This window comes from Hakea prostrata, chromosome 5, assembly GCF_041222555.1.
Source record: "Hakea prostrata isolate BN-2017 chromosome 5, UWA_Hpros_2, whole genome shotgun sequence".
Taxonomy (NCBI): Eukaryota; Viridiplantae; Streptophyta; class Magnoliopsida; order Proteales; family Proteaceae; genus Hakea; species Hakea prostrata.
In genome coordinates, this window is record NC_142604.1 from 30,366,045 (window position 1) to 30,390,508 (window position 24,464).

At 39.7% G+C, this 24,464-nt stretch overlaps 1 protein-coding gene across 1 annotated transcript in view; it reads right to left on the reverse strand.

Annotated features, from left to right (window-relative positions):
- Positions 1–24,464, reverse strand: part of LOC149015804 (nucleotide-sugar uncharacterized transporter 2-like) — a 91,068-nt gene that overhangs the window by 20,068 nt on the left and 46,536 nt on the right. Inside the window, exons 5-6 of the mRNA XM_089155732.1 lie at positions 8,863–9,029; positions 8,572–8,742 (exon numbers count right to left, since the gene is read on the reverse strand). Coding sequence (XP_089011858.1) covers positions 8,572–8,742; positions 8,863–9,029 — 338 coding nt within the window. The remainder of the gene's footprint in view (positions 1–8,571; positions 8,743–8,862; positions 9,030–24,464) is intronic.

Genomic DNA, 24,464 nt, shown 5'->3' on the forward strand with positions numbered 1-24,464 from the left:
ATCCTAAGTACTCTCTCCATCTCTGCCTCTAGGGATGATGCATCATCTAGATCCACATTTTGCTCTCCCACCTCCTCTAAGCATGTTGTCTGGAACTCATTCCTCTTTGCCTTCTTCTGTGCCCTCTTCTCTTGCCCTCATGTCACATATTTTGCCATTGCCACTTTAACTTCATAAGGACATTGGGGCATCCAACCACATCGCGGTCCCCTAACGTTAGATGGATCTTCAGTCGAGTGGCCCCACCTGATCCAATCTTTTTCAAACAATATTTACACTCTGGCTTCTTCCTGTCATCCGTCAGAGACCTACCATGTTGCCAAACTAAGTCTGACATCGTGTTTCTAAGTCTCAAACTCAAAAGTTTGTGCCTGATACAAACATACATAATAATCATCATTAAAATACAAACCCAACACTTAAATTTTAGCCAACAGACACTAAAGACACATTACTTGTAAACTAATGCATTCATAAACATTTGAAAAAAATTTCTTAATTAAAAATAATTTTTATAATAATTATTAAATACAAGAAACATAAAAAAAAACATAGTAAAACTCTTAAAAAATCTGAGTCAATCAATTACATATGTAAATCTACCTATTAGAGACAACACATAATAATTTCAACTCAATCCAATATGCTTTGAGCATGAAGCAAATAAAAAAATGTTATTTTTTTGATATTTTTTAAAATCAGAAAAATTAAAAAATAGTAGAACACTACAAAGATCAAAACCAACAACCAATTGTAAATCTACTTTCTAGAGACCATGGAAAAAAATTTCAAAACATTCCAACACCATTTGACCATAAAAGAAAGGAAAAAATAAAAAAATAGGGGAAACTTAGGTTACCTTTGCAACAAAGCTTGAAAACAGTGAAATAATCCACCAAGAAGGGCCGAAATCAACAAAGGAGTGCTTAAAAGTGCTCGAAATGATCCAAAACCATGAAAAAAAGGTCGAAATCAATGGGAAAAATGAGGTTGAAACCTCCTGGTTCCACCTTGGTTTCGCAAGATGACATTTTATAAAACAGAACTAGCTGGTTCAGCCGTTTCGGTTCAGTTTCGACTCAATGTCGAAATTTTGACAGTTTCAACCCATGGTCCAACCAGTTCGATTCTAATTTCGACCCAATATCAAAAGTTTGGTGGGTTCGATCGAAGTCGTCGAAATTTCAACAGTTTCGATCGACACTTGGGACTTTTTCTCGGTCCCCTAGTTTTTCGTTTTGACCTTCCCAAAGTGCGAAATTTAAACCAAAAATTTGCAGGTTTTGACCGAATTTTGTTCTATAATTGAATCTACCCAACCAAATCACCTAGATTTCCTTAATTGGCTATATCTTACAAGACTCCCCCTCAAGTTAGAGCATTCATATTTATCATGATTCATGCCCAACTTACCGATGATACTACTGAACACCTTCATGCTTAGGCTCTTTCAAAGCACATTCGGCCCGCTAATTGTCTTAAGTAATAGAAGTGATACAGATCAACCTAGACTAAATTTTCTCTTTGATGAAATGTCTGTCAATCTCTACATGCTTAGTCCTATCATGCTATAGTGGATTGTGAGCTATTTTGATTGCTAACTTACTATTTGAGTACAATTGTATAGGAACCCATGAACTTGACCCAATCTCATGAAGCAGCCCTTTTAGCCATAGTACTTCATAAATGCCCTGAGTAATCGCCTTAAACTCGGTCTGGGCAGTGGAACTCGCAACTACAACTTGTTTCTTGCTTCTCCAAGTCACCAAGTTACCTCCCATATACACACAATACCTAGAGATAGACCTCTTATCATCTGGACATCCTGCCTAGTCTGCATCTGTATATGCCTCAATCTTCAAGTGTCCATGAGCTAAACCAAGATTCTTTCCCTAGAGTGGCCTTAGAGTGCCTCAAGATACGATATACTGCATCCAAGTGTGAGAAGTAGGGATCATGCATATGCTAGCTGACAAAATTGTTTGCCAATATGATGTCTGGTCGAGTATGAGACAGATAAATCAACTTCCCACCAGCTTTTGGTATTTGGTATTGTCAACCTGTTCTCCTTCTTTTGCCTTTAAGTGTAGGTTAGGCTCAATAGGAGTTTCAGCAGGCTTACACATCCTAGCATTCCATTTTCCTCAAGTAAATCTAATGTATACTTCCTTTGAGAGAGGGATGCCCCACTGTCTAAATACGCCAACTCTAGCCCTAGGAAATTTTTGAGCTTGCCCATCCATATCTTTGATTTCAAACTCAGTTCCCAAAAATGTCCTTAAAGCTGAAATTTCATCCTCATTGCTGCCTATGATCACAATATCATCCACAAGTACTAGAAGTACAAATGTGTGGGAACCATCTCTTTGATGAACAAAGTGTGGTCTACATTGCTCTACTTATAGCCATTATAGATTATGACCTTATGGAACCTTCCAAACTATGCTCTGGGAGATTGCTTCAACCCATGTAATGTGTTCTCTTCAACTGGCACACTTTCCCATGAGTCTGGGCAAGTAAAATACCGAGGTGGTACATCCATGTACACCTCTTCTTGGATTTCTCCATACAAAAAAGCATTCTTCACATCTAACTGTTGTAGACTCTACCTATTCACTGCGTATTGCGAATTGTGTTCATCTTAGCAACATAAACAAATGTCTCTTGGTAGTCCATGCCATAAGTTCGAGTGAAGCCTTTGGCCACCAATCTTGCCTTGTACCTCTTAACAGTCCCATCTGCCTTGTGCTTGATTACGAACACCCATTTGCACCCAACAGTCTGTTTTCATGCAGGCAAAGTCATCAATTCTCACGCTTTGTTTTTCTTCAAAGCTCGCATTTCCTTATCCATAGCTTCCATTCAATTTGAGCGAGATAATGCTTCCTGCCACGTGTTAGGAACGTAAGTAGAGGACAAAGAGGGAATGAAAAACTTGGAAACTTAAGGGATAAGGACTTATATGATACATAATTGGAAATAGATGTTTGGTGTAAGCACCACAGTTAATACAATTGGTCAGTCCAAAGTAGGATTAAAAGAGGGTCAGAGAAATACTCACCTAGAGGAACGGATTCTTCAGGACTAGGAACCAAAGCTTCCAACTAGCTCGGTTTAGGAGGGGTCACTCGCTGCTTTCTTTGATGGGTCTTCAAAGGTCTAGGCTCCCCCTACACATCATCCACCAATTGTTCTTGTCCAGTCACTCCATCTTTTAAAGGAAGATCATCTACAAGAATCTCAGGAGAATTAACACGAAACCTCTTCATTAAGACTCTCCTCTTGAAGAGGTGTAGAGGAAAATAAAGGAACTTATTCCTGGAATACAACGTCCATAGAGACAAAGAAACAACGAGAACCAGGATGATTAAACTTATACCCCTTTTGTGTAAGAGGATAACCCAAGAAAATGCATCGTAACCCATGAAGATCCAACTTACCATGAACATAGGGGTTTCGAACGAAGGCAACAAAACCAAAGACCTTAGCTGGAACTGTAAAGGTTGTTTTCTCTAAAAGAACCTCAAGGGGGCAGCGCTAGTCTTAGACTTGAGTAGGCATTCGGTTAATCAAATAAGCTGCAATAAGAACCGCATTACCCCAAAACTGAGGAGCTTTATTTATACTTAAAACTTACCAAATACAACACAAACAAAATCTTCCCAGTGTGGGAATCATACAAGAAAATATAAGATTCTAAGAGATCCTAGAAACTCTACCCTCAATATGCAAAGAATAAAAAGAAATGTAAATAAAGTAATCTACCCAACCAAATCACTCAGATTTCCTTAATCGGTTCTGTCCTACAACAATTATTGACTTCATCCATTGCAGGCCATAACAATTAACAACCCCCCCCCCCCCCCCCATAATAGCCCATCAAAATTTCAAGAAACCCTTTCTTGGTCTCATTGAGTTGGTTATCTTAAAAGATCTCAAAGATTGGCTCCCATTCAGTTGAGGCTATATTATAAGGGCTTGTAGGTGAGGGATCTTAGTTTTCAATAAAAACTTCAATTTCAATGGATCTCAAATAAGAGAAGAGCAACAACAATAGTAGGATACAAAGTAATAGGATAAAGATAATTCCGCTCTCTCACTTAGGTTCCTCACCTTAGGTATTTAGCTCTCTAAGCCCATGGTTCAAGATCTCGCCCCTTCCAAAACCAAGATCTTGACCGAGTTGGCGAGATCTCAGTCGAGATATGGTCGTTTTATCACTTTATGGGGCCAACTCGATGGCCCATCTAAGTGGTTTTAGCGTCCAGGTTGGGCTCAAACTTGGTAGTTAGCCTAATCTAGGCCTTCTGAACACACTGATGGCCTTGGATTTGTGAGAAAACAACCTTAAGTATGAGTTCCAAGTATACCCCAAGTGTGAAATCGAAATGCTGCAAAATTGGAAAATGCAAGGTTTTACATCATGTATTATAAAACCTTAAGGCTTATAAATGAAAAGTAAGTGTATCAAGTACATCAAATAACTTAAATGTCATCAAAGTTCCATCCATATGAGTATCACAATCTTGACTCTCGAGAATAGAATAATAAAATTATACAACCATTAGAAGTTATAAGTCGTAACTCATAAGTTCATAAGACAAGCATAGAATGATTGGTCTACCTTTGGTGTTATAGACATGTAAGAGTAGTTGCAACTTGCAAGTGAAAATTCAGCTGAAATCCGCAAAAAATTCGACGAAAATTCAGAGTTTCAGTGAGATTTGGCGAGATCACGTGACATATGGCGAGACAGGTGAGATCTCAAGTGACATGTGGGGGAATCTCGCCCTTTATATCGTCTCACCTTCCTATAAAAGCGAGCTATCTCACGAGATCTCAAACCATGTCTAAGCCAAGCCTTAGTCCTTTTACTCAAGCAAGAGACGAGAATAACTCAAAGTAGTGCTTCTTCTTTTCTTTTCTTTTCTTTTTTTTTTTAAATCAGTTGATTAAGATTTTGGGGGCTGATAACAGCCTTACATATTTATAGAGCTCTTGCTTGATCAGAAAGTTACATAAGAAAAGGAAGTACCATTACCCAAAAAAAGAAAGTAGGAGAAACTGGCTGATGATTCTCAGCTCTAAAATGGAAACACCTTTATATCAACCTAGGATACCATCAAAGCAGAAACTAAATGAATTCTAATAAATCTGAAGTCCTTCATAACAAATCTTCAAAAGCATTACCAAAGCAAGACAACAAATGATTATGACCTAGTTCACATGAACAGTAAAGTAAACAATGTTTTGGCCCTCCTAGAAGTCCAAGGGATTGGTTCAAAAGTGAACCAACCCTTTTTAATAACTCCTCTAGCATTTCTAAAAAGCTTGGCATCTATACCAGCTCCTCTCCTTTTGGAATCATTCATCAGCAAGGAATGGATAAAGAACACACAGAGTGGACACCTGGATGCAGTGTACTAGATCAGGTATTTGAAGTCTTGCCCAGGGAAAGGTCTCTTATATTTCAAACACAACCGTTTGAGAATTGAAGGGTTCACTAATGTAAACTGGAACGGTTCACTCTCAAACAGCTGATCTACATCAGGCTATTGTAGATTTGTGGGAGTTAAGTTAGTAACTCGAAGGCACAAGAACCGAGCTATGGTATCCAAATCTAATTCAGAGGCTGAGTTTCTGACTATGGCCAAACTTGTGGTTGAAGAGACTTTGTGCAAGAGTTGGGGTTTCATACTAAAGCATCCATAACACACTATTGTGACAACAACGCTGCTATTTAGTGCACTGGAAGTATCTGTGGTAACACAATCCAACATGACAGAACAAAGCAGAGTGAAGTTGATTAAGACATTTTCCCAAGGAGAAGCCGAACTCTGGTGACATTTTACTCCTTTTGTGAGGACAGGTGACCAAGTGATAGATATCTTTACTGAAGGTCGCCTACCAAACCAGTTCAATATTCTTGTAGGCAAAGATGGGAATGACTATCTCACCAGCTTGAGCAGGAGTGTTAGATGTGATGTACTAGGGGTACTTTTATCACATATCTCATTATTAGACATGTTAAGTTGTATTTTTCTTTTTGTTGTTCATATTTACTGTTCATCTCGCTCTGGACATTATATGTGACTCCGTTCATCTCGCTCTGGACATTATATGTGACTCCTAAAGTTGATGTAATGAATAAAATAGGTGAATAAGCTGATTAAGCTCCATTCACAATTTCTCTCAGCCCTTTCTTCTCCCCTCTCCTTCCTCCTATTTTACCTTCTCAGCTACTAACCTATTACCCCATGACTGAAGAACCTCAGCCCCCACATCTAACTTGGTCCTTCCCCTGCCCCCTCTCTTCCAACCATCTTTCCCCCTCTTCATATATCATCGTCTTCCCCCCCCCCCCACACCCCAAAAAAAAATTTTAAATAAATAAATTCACCGCAGAAAAAAAAAGGAACCATGTCTAGCTATCAAATATTCTAATCTAACTCAAACACTGAACTTAACGATCAATCCCATGTATTGACATTATCCCCACATTATGGGCTCAAAAATTAGCACCATCACATCAATAAACCCATAAGAGAAGGGGAAAATAAAAGCCTGAGATCTATAGAACCCAGCATGGGCCATATAATAAAGCATGTCCCAATTGATCCATCTAGACCATCTTAACCACATTGCTTTCTAAATCCTAACCCTCAAGTGTTCTATAATTCCATACCAGAACTTTCAAATATCCTTTTTCCAGTTGTATTTGGACAAAATATTGCAGTTGACCAGGGGAGATATGGATTTTTATTTGCTGCAGCGACTGCAGCCTGAAGTGAACCATCTCAATTGTGCCACATGTACAGAGAGTGATCCAATGGTGTCAAATGAATACCAAGGATAGATATGTAAATATGACTTTCTTTTTTTTACACTTAAAAGGATTTACTATTTTATAAATTTACAAAATGCAACCCTCTCCTCTTTCACGATCAAATCCTCAGCAGCAACAGCATTAAAGAGCTTAACATTGGGTCTGGCCAAGAGCTTGTTCATGATGGTCGACATGAACAAAACTGCATGTTTGATAAAAACGTCGTTGTATGTTTGTCATACTCGACACCTAATTCGTCCAAGAACATGTGAACTGATTTAGAGATGACCATGGCGGAGAAAAAGCGTACCACAAAGCCAAGCATTACTGCAGGGCTGATGGACTGTCCGGCGATAGCTACACGACGAAGAGTATCAACCATACCATTTTTCTTCCATTCAAAACGTCAATACATAATCAGATCGCTTCATCCAAGTATTTACTGACTACTACTGGTCTGCCATTTTTATAGCCATCATCTCTTGGTTCAAATAGATTTAGGAATTCATGAAGAGAGACTACGATTTCTCTGCACAAACACACCAAGAAGAGAAAACTAATTCCTGGAGATTTGTTAGTTGTTTTCCCTCTTAATGTATGAGAAAAAAAATATAGATCTGTTGCTTTACCCTTCCATATCTTCTTCTTCACATCAGTATGGGTGATTACAAGAGTGGGAGATCAGCGTTTTTACATGAGGTTTCAATTGGTGGAAGGGAGGAGAGACAGGTGGAAGATGGAGCATGCAGATGAGTCTCCGGTAATGTAGCTGCCGGAAGTTTGGAACTGCGGTAGCTCAGTTCTTCTTTCGAGCCCTCACACGTTCTTTCAGGAAGACGACTTATTGGAGGGGAAATCTGGAACTCGGGGACGAAACTATTAGTGAGGAGATGGGAGAATCGTTGATTCCAGAAGAATCGAACTTTAGTAATCCTAATCTCCAATAGGGTTTGCGAGATAGGGGATGAGAGTCAGGTAGAGTCAGGGGTTCATTTTGTAAATTTATAAAATAGTAAACCCTTTAAATGTAAAAAAAGGATTTATATTTACATATCTACCCTTGCTATTTCATTTGACACCATCAGATCACTCTGTATAAATGGTGCAATTGGGACGGTTTGCTGCAGGCTGCAACCGCTGCAGCAAATAAAATCCAGGGACATACAGGCTTACCTGTTGATAAAAATTAAGCCACATATGACGTGACATGTTCCAGAATTCTAGGGTCATGTAGGCAAGACTCTAGTGGAGACCTTTGCATTATTAAAGATACTTTACAACGTGACCCACTTGACTCTTTTTCTATAAGCAAATATCATCATTATATATTTCTATGCAAATTATTCATCATGTCAGCTCCTAATAAAATCTTAAATAGCTGGTACCGAAAAACATAAACTTTTAGAACGGCGCCAATTCAAATCTCTCTCTCTCTCTCTCTCTCTCTCTCTCTCTCTATATATATATATATATATATACCTATAACTTACCAGCAAATAATCATACCATATTCATCATGGATATCTCAAGAGTGTAAAAGAACTTGGATCAATTCAAGCAACCATCCAGTTTGGGAAAGACCTGGCCTGCCTTAAAAGGGATGAGTTTTTGAACTCAGATAAGATAGTTCTAAGCATTCCTTATCTGGTATACTCATTTAATTGGCTCACAAAACACAGTTTTGGGTACATCAGAAATTAGAGTAGCCAAAGACAGGAGTAGCCTACTAGAGACTCAACACTTACCCAAGTGCTAAAGCACCAGACCACTGAAGCAAGAAGCCAAAAACAGCCGACATGAGGATCACTGAGGTATTACTGAACGTCCAACCAAAAGAGAGGACACCTGGAGGATCAAGCCAAGGCATCAGAGCCACCAGAAAGAGCAAAGTAATTGGTGTCGTCTTCCACATTAACCTGCTCAATAATTAAAAAGGTCATGAACTAAAAATCTATGACTTATAGACTTATAGAGGAAAAAAAAGAAAGAAAGGAAACGTGAATCAAGAAGACGTTTTGCTAGAATAGACAACATACGCCAAGGCAGTCCAGTTTTCCTTCTGTTGTAAGTTTGACCATAGGATCTTATTGACTGCACTTGGTACTATCCACGCCAATGCTACACAAGCACCAAAGAAGTGGAATTCGAGATCGGTAACAGTAGCCACAGAAACACCAATAGAAACTACAGTAAGTGCTAAGACCTGCAAGATTTGAAGTGACAGCCTCAATCACAATCATAAGGAAATCCCTTCTCACAGTCATAGTACATGTAATAAGGGATTAAAGATAAATATATGAATCATGTTCAAAGAACTCTTTATGCTTTGTATGAGAGGCAGTGACATTGGCAAAAAGTATTCATCAACAGATTATTAAGAATGTAGTTAAGCTTCAAAATCTACTAGAAAGATTAAAATTCTAATAATCTAGTGAAAAGAAAAACGGCACATGGTTGAATTTGAATCTAAGATTATAAAAGTCGGAAATCTGGACCTTGCTGATGCAGTTACTAAGCACTTGATCCACAGGGGATTGATAAGGGTGGCAAGAATTAACTATGGAATTTTCTTTTATGCTTGTCATATATGGGTTGTCATTGTGGCAACCATGGCCAATACGTTGATGAGGTCCCCAATTCTGATGACGTGGCAGGTTTTCTTTGACTGGATGACGTGAACAGGGTTGAACCCCCTGGCTGAGGTCCATCCAAACTAGCGGGCTGAATCCCTACAGAGGGTATTTTGGGCTTTCTCAGCCCTTTTTAGTAGCTGAAATATAATTCCAGAAATCAAGTTCTAATATTAGAGTCTAATTTTGTTGAGTCTTAATTTAAGTATGTTAGTAGTTGAGTATCCTAAGGAATCCTTTTTCAAGTAAGATTCCTTTAGATCAAAGTTTTAATTAAATAGAATTTAGCATGTGTCAATTAGAGTTTTAAGTTGCTTAAAATTTAATTTCAGCATGTGTCAATTAGGGTCCATTAGATCTTTCAATTAATGTGGTGGGATCTTAATCTATAAAGGCATTATACTTAGAGTCAAGGCATTTTAGTAGGCTATAAATAGCCTATTCTTTCTTTGTATCCATTGTCTAGATGAATAAATTGATTGAGAATTGCAGCCAAGAAGGACCATGCAGTTGTCTACCTAATGTAGTATTGTATTTGATTGATCAAAACAATAGCAAAATAGGACCTTTCACAGGGAATCAATTTCAAATTTGATAGACTTAAGATGAAACAGAATTCAGATGTGAAAGAGGGATGAAACTAGAATGGTATTATAAGGATAATAGCATAACAATACGGGCTAAATATATCTTCAAAATAGGGGCAAAACTATGATGAAGAAATTCAAAGGACAATATGAGGGAATTGAGAATAACAATGTAACACCCGGGCTTCTCATAGCAAGGTGGATCGATTAGATCGAACACACCTACCTTGATCAAACACAAGGATTCTCCATAGAGAAGGAATGCTAACAAAGCAATTTGATTTTAATTGATGAGTTGTGTGTCCTCACCTCTTACATAAGTCTCTTTATATAGCATTCTAAACAAACATAAACATTAATGGTAACATCCAAACACTAGCTAACACCACCTACCTATTAATATCTCAACTACTACCTAACTCTTGACAAAGGAAAACTCATTAAACAATGAGTTCTTTTATTTTCAAAGCACAACCCATTTTATTGACTTTTCAAGAACTAGACTTGGGCTTAGGTTTAGACCATGGAGATCAAAATATGTGGGCTAACTTTAACTCACTAAAACAGTCCTAGCCCATGAAAGCCATAGGCTGATTTGGGTGATAGCTTTAGGCCTTTGATGGATCTGATCCAATGGGTTTCTTCTTTCTTAAATATGTCTTCAATTCTGCATCAACTCTCCCCAGCTTGAAAACATTCATCTCCGATGAATGAATAAATGACAGGTAACGTTCATACAAATCGGGATTAAATTTCTTGAAATCATCAGCATGAATCCAAGTACTATAATGTCGTGGACGATTCTTCCATTTGACGAGGAAAACATGGTATCCAGTGCCACGACGAGTAGCTTTGTAAGAGCCATTCAAAACCTCCTCAATGATGTTAGTGATTGGTGGCTTGTGTTGGGGTGACCTCAAGATTTGTTCAATGTCTCCATCATCAGAGTGGTGTCCTACATAAAGATATAAGTTAGCCACATTGAAGACATTGCTTATTGTTGGGAAATGTCATGTCAGTATTTGCCACATCAGCCTCCATTGGTTTTAATGATAACAAACATAAATTACTAATGGCTATATTGAGTTGTATTGTTTTAGTTCAAGTTGAGAAACAAGTGTACCAACTCCAAGTCAAAGCCATATGCTCAAGTCAAGCCAAAGCTAAGACCATGCCAAGATGGACATGAAGTCTAAGTCGAGATGACCATGCCAAGATGGACATGACTGTTGAGAAATGCCATCTCATCACTACAGTGAATCTCGATGCAATATGACCGGGCCAAAGAAATATCGGAGAGTCAAGCTCAAGTCAAATCCAACCATCTTAGACAAAGAATCAAAGTCAAGATGAGTATCAAGACCGATACACAAGATCAAGTCAAAGATCAAGTTGAAGATCAAGACTTAAGTTGAATTAGGACTTAGGACACTCTCGCATACACGCATATGTAAATTCATGTGTAATATGTAATTCATGTCACTAGACTGACCTAGGACATGTTAGTGAGGTGTATGATGCTTAGGGTTGACCAAGAAGTCCAAAAACCCAAGCAAAGTCCAAGTCCAAATGTAATTCAGCAAAACAGAGTCCAGACGGTCAACCGTCTAGGCAAACGGTCGACCGTCTAGTTTGGTGTTTTCTGATTCTTCATAAACAGAAGGCCAGACGGAATTTCTGCCTGGTCAAATGGAATTCCGTCTGAGACGGATGACAGTCTGGTCAGCCGGCTGACCAAACGGAATTCCGTCTGGTGTAAAAACAGCCTATAACGGCTAGTTTAACGGCTCTTTTAAGACGGACGACTGTCTGACCAGACTGATGTCCGTCTAGGCTGAAAATTGGACTTAAAATGTGTCCGTTTTCTATCCATTGGGGATTGGGTTTTGGCACTCAAAGGTGCTCTATATAAACCCATTTCACCTCATTTGAGAGGTTGAACACCCACACTTGATCACCCACTCCCCAAGTAATCCTAAGCTCTCAAATTGCAAGAAAGCCTTGTGTTTTGCCTTTCACCTTCTCCCCAACCTTGAAGAACATTCCAAGGTATTAAGCAAGCTTGTGGAAACCAAGCTCGAGGTGCCTAAAGGCATTGTGCTTTGCCTATCACCCTCTCCCAACCTGGAAGAGATATACCAAGGTGTTACTAAGCTTGCGGAAGCCAAGCTTGAGGTGATTAAAGGCGTTGGTGGTGCATACATTTCCATTTGAGCATACAACTCACATTGCATCACACTCACACAAGAGGTAAAGTGTCACATCTCTTGTTCAGGTAATATCCGACACTTCTTGTATTTGTATTGGTTGTTGAATTCTAGTCTAGGTTGATTAGAATTTGGTCTTGGGTGCTCTTGCCCGTTAACAAAGATTGTGAAGGGTGCTCTTGCCCTACTTGCTAAACAAAGATTGTAAGAGTACTCTTGCCCCGCAACAAAGATTATTGTAAGGGTTTGATCTCTACCCATTGTATTGAAAGAGAATCAATAGTGGAACACTCTTTTGAGGCCAAGAGAGGAGTGGACGTAGACTTGTATAGTCGAACCACTATAAATTCTGTGTTATGATTGCTTGCCTTTATTGAATTTAATTTAAATTATCAACTTACATTGAAATTGCAATCAAACCGAGAATTTGGGATAATCCACGAGGTACAACCTAATCACCCCCCCCCCTCTAGGTTGCACCAACACTTATGTTCATTTCTTCTGATAGGTCGAGTACATAAGCAGCTGGTCCAATGTGTTTCAACCATGGAAAAAAATTCGATCGAAATGGTCGAAATTTCGACCGAAATGCCTGCAAAATTCCAAATCGAAACGAAATATAGGTATAGGCACGAAATGTATCCTCTATCGTTTCGTACGACCGATATTTCGGTCGATACGAGTCGATATTTCGGCCCAATACCATATCGGGCCGAAATGATACCTGCATAGGCTTTAAAGTATCCAAATCGAGCTCATTTTTTACATTTTGTCGCTATTTCGACCTACCGAGCCATATCGTCAGAGCCATTTCGACCTCCTTTTGAATTTCTTGCTGATTTCTTTTGTTGCATCCCCTTCTACACCTAATTTCTAGTATTCCATTTCCATCAAACACTTGATTTTCTCTTCCATTTTTGCATTTTCTCAAATCTTGCAAGGTGAGTAACCAACTTCCTCATTTTTTTATTTTTGTTTCATTTGTGCCTTAAATCATGTTAGATTGCTTCCAAATTTATATATGTTTACTTTAGAGTGTTGATCTATGAATTTGTAGTGTCAAATTTATTTTTTTATTCTTTCTACTATTTTTTTATTTTTCTGTTATTAAAAATTATTTACTAAATTATGTATATTGCTAAAAATGTATATGTATAGTACATGTATAAGCTTCAAATGAATGTATGTGAGAGTTGAGACACCATATTGCTGTGATGGTGTTGAATTAATTTTTTTTTCTGTTAATTATGTAATTTTACTGTATTTAATATATATTTAAATAATTAAAAAATATTTAAATATTAAAAAAACTAATTAATTTCTGTTTTAAATTTTAAAATAGCGGAGTATTAGTGGAAGCATGTATGCAATTTTTGGAGCATGTTGTGGATATTTTTAAGATAGTTTGTGTATTTTATATATTTTAAAATTATTTATATATTAAAAAATACTTATATAGTTATACATATATTTTTTTTATATATAAAAATAGGAGGTTATTATTAGAAGCATGTATGTCATTTTTGGAGCATATTGTGGAGCTTTTCAAGATACTTAGTGTGTGTTTCTTGTATCAGGCACTCTATTTTAAAGATGTCAGACATAGCTTGGGAACATGGGAGGCCACTTATAGCTGATAGGAGGAAGAGCGAGTGTAATTATTGTAAGAAACAAATAGGAGGAGGTGGGGCCACTAGATTGAAGGTGCATCTAGCTGGTGGCAACAGGGATGTAACAGGGTGCCCAAAGGTGCCCATAGAGGTCAAGAGGGCAATGGCCTCATATATTACTGGTACAAAGCAAAAGAGGAAAGAGAAGAGAACACAGAGGGATGAGTTCGAGGATGTCTGCTTAGATGACCTTCCAGATCCTGAGGGTTATGGTAGGGATGAGCCAGGAGACAGTGAACCTGATCCAGAGGCCAATCAGCTGAGGAGGGCGATGATGATGTGTAGGGAGCAACAGAGGATTGATGACATGAGGAGGCAACAGAGGGGTCTGGGTTGTGGGTCCTCTAAACAGCCAATAGGTATGGGAGGCACAAGTGGCTCCCAAGTCCCTATGAGGAGGTCTCAGAGTGTGAGGCAGGAGGATCCTATCCCACGGGCCCCTACAAGGGGTCGAGCTTCCTCAGCACATCCTACAGATCCGAATCTTGAGATTCTTCGCAATGATCCGGCCCTATTTGCGAGGCCTGAGCATAAACAGAGAAAGTTGAAGCACTTATGGGGGAGTGTGAAGGAGAAAGTGGGGATGGCTTTCTCCAAATGGGCACATTACCATAGTGTTCCAGCACATACAGCCCAGGGGCCTACTATAGAGATATGATTGAGCAGATAGGCAGGGCTGGGAGTGGTGTACAGGGCCCCACTCCATATGAGATATATAATGTGTATTTGCCTAAGCATAAAGAGGACATAAATGAGTACATTAAGGGATTAAAGCCCATGTGGAATCATTATAGAGTGACTCTGATGGTTGATGGTTGGATTGGTCCCACTAGACAGTCCATCATCAATTTCATGTTGAATTAAGATGGGAGGACAGTGTTCCGCAAGTCAGTAGATGCATCCGGTGAGAAGAAGGATGCAAAATACATTTACAAATTATTGAAGCAAGTGGTGAAGGAGGTTGGAGTGGAAAATGTGGTTCAAATTGTGACTGATAATGGCTCCAACTACAAGAACGCTGGGTTGAAGATGCAGGAGAACTCCAGGTATCTAAACATATAGTATTAATTTTCATTTGTAAATACATATATTTACATTACACATATAAATGTACACTTTATAACTTTGTATTGATGGCTTGATGCCTTGATGGATGGACAGATATAGGCTCTTTTGGACTCCTTGTGCTGCTCACTGCATTGACTTAATGTTGAAGGAGATTGGAAAGGTCAAGCTTGTGAAGAATACCGTGGAGCAAGCTCGACATTTTAGCACCTTCATATATAACCACACCTATGCATTAAGGATGATGAGGGACAAGTGTCAAGGTGAGTTAGTGAGGCCAAGCATAACCAGATTTGCTACTAATTGGATAGCACTACAGAGCTTTGAGAGTAGGAAGACTGGCCTTAGGAGTATGTTTGCATCAGAGGAGTGGTTTAACTAGAAGGGTTCTTCATCAGTGGGAGGAAGGAGAGCTGACCATCCTCGATGAGACTTTCTGGCACAATGTGAGGACAGTGGTGAAGATGCTTGAGCCTGTGGTGAATGTGTTGAGGATGGTAGATCAGTAGAGAAAACCTACTCTACCACACTTATTTGCTGCAGTAGATAGGATGAAGCAGCAAGTTGCTCCAGTCCATTCACGCAGCAACAAGAAAGTCCTTCAAATCATCAACAGTAGATGGGAGTCTATGTTGCAGCATCCACTGCATAAGGCTGGTGAGTTGTTAAGTCTAGTATTTAATTTAATTTTCATTATGTTATCACACTATTAAGCATTAACTATTCCCTTTTATGACATACTTTTTCTTACACAGCATACTATTTAAATCCCAGGTACCATTACAAGGACAATCTTGGGATGAGGCAGGATTTGATGGATGCTGTCCAAACTGTAGTGGAGAAGTTCGAACCAGATACATTTAAACAAGCAATCATCCTTATGGAGGTGAGATAGTGATTTGAATCATTTGATATTCACAATTCATAGTTTTATACTAAGTCATTAACCTAGTAACTAGTTATTGTTTTTTCTCTTTATATATTAGAGAAAGGCTTTTAGGGATGCCACTGGGAGCTTCGGTCGTGTTGTGGCCGTATCGGGACGGGAAACCGCCCCTGCGGGTAAGTTCATTCATTTATTTCATTATACATTTAATTATTATATTCTATCTTTAATTTAGGGATGCCACTGGGAGCTTCGGTCGTGTTGGAGTCTATGTTTGTTGCAGCTGAGTGGTGCTTGCAATTTGGACGTGACTCACACCACTTGAGTGTGATTGCAAGCAAAGTGTTCTCCCAGACATGTTCTGCCACTGGTTGTGAACGAAATTGGAGCACCTTCAGCCTCATTCACTCGAAGAGGCGCAACCGATTGGGTGTGAATCATCTAAAAGACCTTGTCTACCTACACTATAATATGAGACTGAGAGAGGATCATATTAGACAGGGGATGGATAGAGAGAGCACCAATATCGAGTTGGCCGACATATTTGAGATGGATGATGATGATAACCCAATAGTTGACTAGATTAGGGACAGTGGAGACGGATTGCTGGATGAGGAGGGAGGTCTTCCCAATAAACAGATTACAGAGGAGATGGGGGCTGATGTGGGGGACTTCATGGCCCAGGAGGGGAGGCCACATGCAGAGCCCGCCTGTCCCGTCGTGCCACACCCTTGTGTATCCACCCAGAGTGGGGATTTGATTCTCTGGTCCGACACTGAGGATGAGGTGACTCAGGCCTCCGGCGATGACGATGATGGTGGTGATGATGACGATGGCGATGACGGGGATGATGGAGGGGATGAGGAGGGTGTGGGACCTCGTGATCAGGATTCAGCTGATCCTAAGGACAAACCACCACCACGTGAGAGTCAAGGGTGGGGAGGACGACCACCAAGATTCACAGGAGAGAGTCAGTTCACCCACGCGACACAGGATTCAGACCATACTGAAGCTGCATCTCGAGGCAAAAATGTTTCCTCTACATATTCAAGGAAGGGGAAGGGGAGACAGCACGGCTGGAGCACAGAGGACAAGCCATCATATGGGTCCTACCATCCATCCGATGCCGAGAGCTTGGTGGGATCTATGAGATCGATGAGCATTGATGATGCTAGAGACTCCTCCACCTCCAAAGGATCCGGATGGCATAGGCCTGCAGAGTCCTCATATGATACTGCTGTGGAGAGTATTGGTTCTAACGATGGTGTCCCTCCTGGCTATCGATTCCGGGGTCAGGCCAGTTAGCCACGAGTGGAGTTTTATGGTTATGGAGCGGCCTATGGAGCTTATGGTGTCCCTCCCACTGTCGATTATCAGAGTCAGCCACTGGGACCTTATCAGTATCCTTATCCTTCTCCTGAGAGCCAGGGGCAGGGTGCTCTTTCATTTGTTGAGCAGATCTTCCACACTATTACACAGCCACAAGGCCCACCACCACCAGTTCCTTTGGAGATTCAAAACTTCCCACCGTTAGGAAATCTTATGCACGTGGATGAGGCCACATATAGATATGCAGTTCTTGACTATGTCCAAAACTATATGGGGCGGGGGCAAACATCATGGGAGTTATATTGTCATTTGTATGGGGTGCAGACGGAAGAGGGAGACCTTGAGGCTTGAATAGAATAGACTTGTAAGTAATAACATTCCCACTTCTTCTCTGATTCATGTACTATATACTTGGAATGTTGGATGTTACATTTTCAGTAGTTTTTTAGTAAACTAGTAGTTTTATAGTGTTTATTATGCTTGAAATAGCTAGTGTGCAAAAATCCAAATCAATTTGAGTGCGTTTGAGGCTCGAAATTGAGTTTTCAAAAATCAGGAAAAAAGTATCCAGTTTCGGTCGAAATGTTCATATCGATCGAATTTTTTTCCTTGGTTTCAACACCTTGTATGGACCCATCTTCTTTGGATGGAGTTTGTTGTTGACCCCATGTTGGAACCTTTCTGGATTGACACAAGCCATCACCATGTCTCCCGGTTGAAACTCCACATATCGTCGATGACGATTTGTTGTAGCCTTGTAGACATCATTGCTGAGAGCTATTTTTCGGCGAACATCAGCATGTACCTCTGTGATATGGGGCAGTCAACCTCAATACTCACGTGTTTGTGGTGTTAATGGGATGAGGTCTATAGGCCGACGGGGTTGAACTGCAAGTAGAATCTCAAATGTAGTACGACCTGTCGTATGATTAACTGAGCTGTTGTAAGCAAACATAGCTATGTCGAGTATGATGGCCATGTCTTCTTATAATCACAAACCAAGCACCTCAATAATTATCCCAAGCTTCGATTCACCACCTCTATCTGCCGTCAGTTTGTGGATGGAATGTGGTTAAAAACTGTAACTTTGTGTTAGTTTTCAGCCACAATGTCTTCCAAAAGTAGCTCATGAACTTGACATGACAATCTGGCTTCTAAGACAATACTACTCGGTAACCCATATAGTCGTATAACCTCCTTAAATAATATATTTGCAACGTGAGATGCATCAAAGGGCTTGCGACATGGTATAAAGTGAGCCATCTTTAAGAATCGGTCAACCACAATGATGGAGTCGTATCGCTCTTTTGTTGAGGGTAGCCCAAGTACGAAATCCATACTAATATCAATTCAAGGTGAATGAGGAACTGGTAATGGTGAGTACTGTTTGTGAAATTTAAAAGTAACCGCAAGCGCACGGTATCGTGTAGCTAACAGGTCGATCTCAAGAGATATGCCACTTAGAATTCAACTTCTTAATAGTAATGCGAGAGTGGAATGATTCAAATTTTGTTAACTAATTAACTAAACTAAACAATCCTAATCTATACATCTAATGCAATCGAATTGAAACGAAAAATAAATTAAACACAATCAATGCATAAATAAAGACAAGAAAAAAAATGCGAACAATAAAAATAAAAGGAAAAGGGAAGTGATCCGAGTGTCAGCTCTGGATCGAGGGAAGGGGAGTATAATAATAATGACTTTGACCGTGGACCCTTTGCCGTAGCTTACAGTCCACCGATCAGGGGAACGGATATTAAAGAAAAAAAACAATGCATAAAGTAAATAACAAAGCAATAAACAAAACAATAAAAGGAAGCCTTAACCAAAGAGAGGCACGACTGTAGGCATCTCTGATCAAGGATCCAGGGGAAGGGAGAACAATAATAAATGCTGAAAGTAAATTGCAGAAAATAAATAACAGAAAGTATATTGCAGAAAGTAAAATGGAAACCTTAACCAAAGAGAGGCACGACTATAGGCATCTCTGATCAAGGATCCAGGGGAAGGGAGAACAATAAATAAATGCTGAAAGTAAATCCTAAATTAAGAATATGGAGGGGTAGATAGAAGCGGGAATGGAGGGAGGAGAGAAGATTAATAAAGAAGGTTACTTACTTGTGAATTGAACAAACGATTCGAATCTCAACCAACCCTAACAACCAGATCTAGATCTGGAATGATCTAAATCGGCAATTGCTAGACCCAAAGAAAAACGAATCTAAAAACTTGAAACTTGAACTTGAATTGCATTACATAAAAAAATTAAACCTAAACATTCAATCTAGAAATTTAAATCTCACAAATGCAAGAAAAGAAAACTAGAGAAAGCCTAAATAAACTGAAGAGAGAATAAAGAATGCTTCTACTAAGCTCTAGAATACGTTCTCCTTTGATGGAGTATGCTCTCCTTTTATAGAGTTTTCATGAGATATGAGGCACGGCTGAATTTGAATAAAACTCAGGGTTCCTATCTGACTCAGCCAATTAGGGTTTTGACGTACTAATCGCACCGACTTAGAGAGATCAGATGCATAATTCCACCGTTGGATTTGAGGTTTAAGTAGTCGTGAAGCTCTCCTCCAAAAATCAGCACGATCGGACATCGGATGACCGTTCGATGAAGGGCTTGATCGAAACTGGACAGAGACATTCAAAAACGGGATTTTTGCTTCATCCTTATCTGAATATAATTCTTTTTCCTCTTTTTCTTTCTTTAATCAAGTCCCAAATAGAAAATAAGATATTGAAGTATGCAACGACTCTTTTCTCCATGTGGACTCTCTCAATAATATCTCTGTAGATTTTATTGATAATTTATAATCTTAGCCGTAGATCAAATTTGCCTTCTTTATCTCTTCAATATTTCGGAGTTGGCCCATAATCACACATCTCTAGCCCATCATGCTCCAGATCAGGCCCATTTTCGCATTTGAGAATTTAAATGGACTTCTTGACGTGTAAAATTGCATGATTGAAAACTCCAAATATTTGCTTAAATCTTGAAAAGTCTTAAAATCTGCAAAACCAACATAAAAACCCAAGGTAACTCCACTCTAAGTGTATAAAATGCATGCTTTATGCCCTAAGATTTCACACATAAATGTGCTCATCAAGTACAGACCTGTATTTTGCTTGGTTCCCTTGGGTAGCTGATAGACTCTACATCTCTTGATTACATGATCAACATCCTTTGCAATATGAGGCAAATAATACCGATTAGTAACTTGTATGATAGTCTTATCCCTGCCGAAATGACCTCCCAAACCTCCACCATGCAACTCTTGTATAAGGTGATGTCGTAGGGAAGAATTTGGAATGCATAACCGAGTTCCCAAAAACAAATACCCATTGTGAAGTGAGTATTTATGATGTTGCCTGCCTTGCTGTAACTCCTTGTATGGCATGTTGAAATTTTCGTCAGATGCATACTCATCACATATCTAATCAATGCTAACTGCATGTGCTAAGAATGTGCTAAGAGTAAGTACTTTTTGGCTCAACGCATCAGCCACTGTATTCTCCTTTCCTGCTTTGTACTTCATTGCGAACACAAACTCTTGTAGATAAGCAACCCATTTAGCGTGTCTGTTGCTGATCGACTTCTGTGAATGTAGATACTTGAGGACCTCATGATTGGTATATAGAATGAACTATTTGCCGATGAGATAATGTCTCCAATGGCGTAACACCTGGACAACAGCATAGAGCTCTAGATCATATGTTGAATAGCGTCGTTTGGCATCATTGAGTTTCTCGCTATAGAAAGCGAGGGGGTGCCCTCCTTGCATCAATACACCTCCTAGACCATATGTGAGGCATCAGTTGTTACCTCAAATAACGGTCAAAATCTGGCAAGCGAAGTATTGGAGCCTCTGTCATCTTTTGCTTGATAAGATGAAAGGCTTTGGTTTCCGCTGTTGGCCACTTAATTTCCTTTGCCTTGCTTCAAACACTCCGTAATAGGTGCCATGACTACACTAAAGTTCCAAATGGATCTCCTGTAAAACGATGCAAGTCCATGAAAACTAGGAACCTCGGTGATTGTCTTTGGTGTAGGCCAATCTGTTATACTTTTTAACTTCTCTGGATCAACTTCAACCCCCTGTGATGAGACAATAAAACCAAGGAACACAACATTTGGCAGCATAAAGGAGCATTTCTTGAGATTGATATATAGCTTCTCATGGCGAAGCACTCTCAAGACTTGCCGTAGATGATCGATGTGATCATCTGGATGCTTGCTGTAGATCAATATATCATCAAAGTATACAACCAAAAATCGACCAATAAAAGGACAGAGTACTTGTGTGATGTGTCATCACCCTCATGACTTTCCATTCGAATAGTCCATCCTTGGTTTTGAAGGCAGTCTTCCACTCGTCTCTAAGCCGAATACGAATCTGATGATAACCACTTCTAAGATACAATTTGGAAAAGATCTTAGCCCCGGATAGCATGTCTAACATGTCATCAAGCCGCGATATAGGAAACCTATACTTGACTGAATCTTGTTAATCGCTTTACTGTCCACACACATGTGCCATGAGCCATCCTTTTTTGGAGTGAGTAATGTTAGTTCAGCATATGGACTTAAGCTCTCCTGAATGATTCCTTTATGTAGCAACTCATCCACTTGTCGTTTGAGTTCATTGTGCTCTGTGGGCTAAACCGATAAGCCGGTAGGTTTGGTAACATTGAACCCTATACCAATGGCATGTTGAATATCGCGCATAGGAGGCAGCTCATTAGGCAACTCATCAAGAACCACATCAGAAAAATCAGAAAGTAACTCCTTGATGGGTGGAGGGAATGTCACCTCAGGTGGAGGGGTAACTTCTTTTGTAACAAGAGCTAGTACCAGCCCTATATCATGGCCAGTGTGAATGAACTCCTTGTGAGGAACAACCAACAGCTTCTTTTACAGTAAGGACAACAAATGTTGTGCTTCATTAGTCCCCTTTCGGTTGGTACTTAAGGACCTCCTAACACATTTCAGCTGGGACATTGACTGATGGAGGATAGTGTGAAGTCCCTTGAACTTGAATACACACTAGTTTTTCTTCCCCTAGACCATAATATCGTTATCATACATCCATAGTCAACCAAACAGAACATCAGTAAGATGCATAATGATTAAATCACACTATACCTCTTCCTCATCTCAATGAAGCTTCAGTGCTACGGAACACCGTTGATTTACCTCCAGAGTATTCTCCATTCAGCAAGGATACCTGATATGGTTGAGGGTGCTTCTCCACCATCAAGTTTGCTTTCTTCGCAAAGGTGTCTAAAGTAACATTAATGCAATTCCCATTGTAAACTATCACCAAAGCGGTATAATCTAAGGGAGTCAAATGTGTACCGAAACTGTTTAACCGTACCGAACCGCGCCGTCTAAAACCGCACCATACCGTACCATTCAAAATTCGGTACGGAACGTACAGAAACCGAATTTCTTCGGTACGGTTCCAGTTTTAGGTACTCATACCGTAGGTACGTACCGAATTGGTACCGTACCAAATTAAGGGATATAAATTGTAATTTTACAATTAAAACACTTTACCTTTACCTTATCCCTAATTCCCTATTTCAGTTTTTCGTTTCATCATTCACTCATCTTCTTAGATTTACTTGTTTTGTCTCTATTAATTAGATTTACTTGTTTTATCTATGTTAATTTCAAATTATATCGATTGGTTGATCACAATTTCATTAGGATCTTAATGAACTAATAACAAAAGTGACGTAAGTTCATTTGTACAAAAATTGTACCGCACTAGATACCATGTTTAAACCGTTTTCCCGACCAATTTAATACCGAAACTGTACCGAACCGTTTTTGTAAATACCAAAACTGTATCGTACCGTTTAAATTCGGTACGGTACGGTTCTGGTTTTCGGTATTCAAAGTTGGTACCGTACCGATTGACACCCTTAGTATAATCTATGGACTTCATATAGCTGTAGAAGATACAATTGCATCGCCAGTCCTCTCCTTTGGTTTCAGCCATCAAGATGCAGCGTACTATATGAATGCCATAAGCATCACATCTATTAGCATCATCCTCATCATATGCAGCTCCATCATAGTCGTCATCATCGAGCGGGTATGGGAATAGATCAAGATCTTTTTCCTCTGTTGACTTTTCAATCTTAGCAACAACATTAATCTTTTGACGGTGTGGGCAACATTTAGCATAATGTCCAATCTCTTGACAATGAAAACATTGTGTTTGGCTGCCACAAGTCATAGGAGCCTTGCCCTTATCTTGTCGGGTAGGAAATGTGGGTTGAGTAAGGGGGGTTGTAGTAGGTTTTGGTGCTGGAAATTTTTGTCTAACCTCCCTGGTTTGGTATCCAAACCTTTTGTTGTTGGATGCCAATAATTCTTCCGCACGTAGGGCTTTTTCAAAACAATCCCGCGCATTCTCTACTACACTAGGCCTAATAAAGGACTCATCCAAAATGGGGAAATCAAAAGACTGGAACAGTGGATATCCTAAGGAATTCAAGTGGGCCCAGCCCATTTCATGCAATCAGGTTCCAACCCACCACCTTATTAACTTGCGCCCACCTAATACTAATGGAGCAAGGACTGACTCAGGGTCTAGCTCAAAGTGTGGAATCACCCAGACAATGCTTTGGTCAAACCCACAGCCAACCAAACCATCTTCTCCAACCTCCCAACGCCGGGCAGAAACTTCTGCCCCCACGTGAAGCTCTGCCAGATGCCAAACCAGAGACGCCAGGAACTATTCGTGGTGACGGAAGAGGTTGCAGCAACTACAACATTGGTGGTTCTGCACATCTTGCCATTGAAAACAACCCCGGAGGAATGATTGGTGACAGTGACAGCCCCAAGGTCAATACCCAGGCCGTGAATTCAAGGTTCAGTTGTCTTCCCTCAAGTGGTACTGTCAATTCTTATATGATATTTGAGACTCAATGGAGCCGGGTTAATAAATCATTTGGTATCTCAAGTTCAAGTGCAGTCGTGAAATCTGGGTTATTGAAATGAATTAATGCCACAACTACTCCTAGTGGGTATGCAAGAATTGAAATACAACGAAATGAAACATTTTGCAAAAATGGAACACAATCCGTTCTTCATGTGGAATCACTTGGTCATGCTCTTCATGCATTTATCAACAGGAATCTCTAAGGGAGTGGGGCAGATAACAGTGCATTGGAAAGTTCAGTTTAGAAACGCCCATTACATTTAGGCAGGGGAGGGACACCCTTAACCTCATGAGTA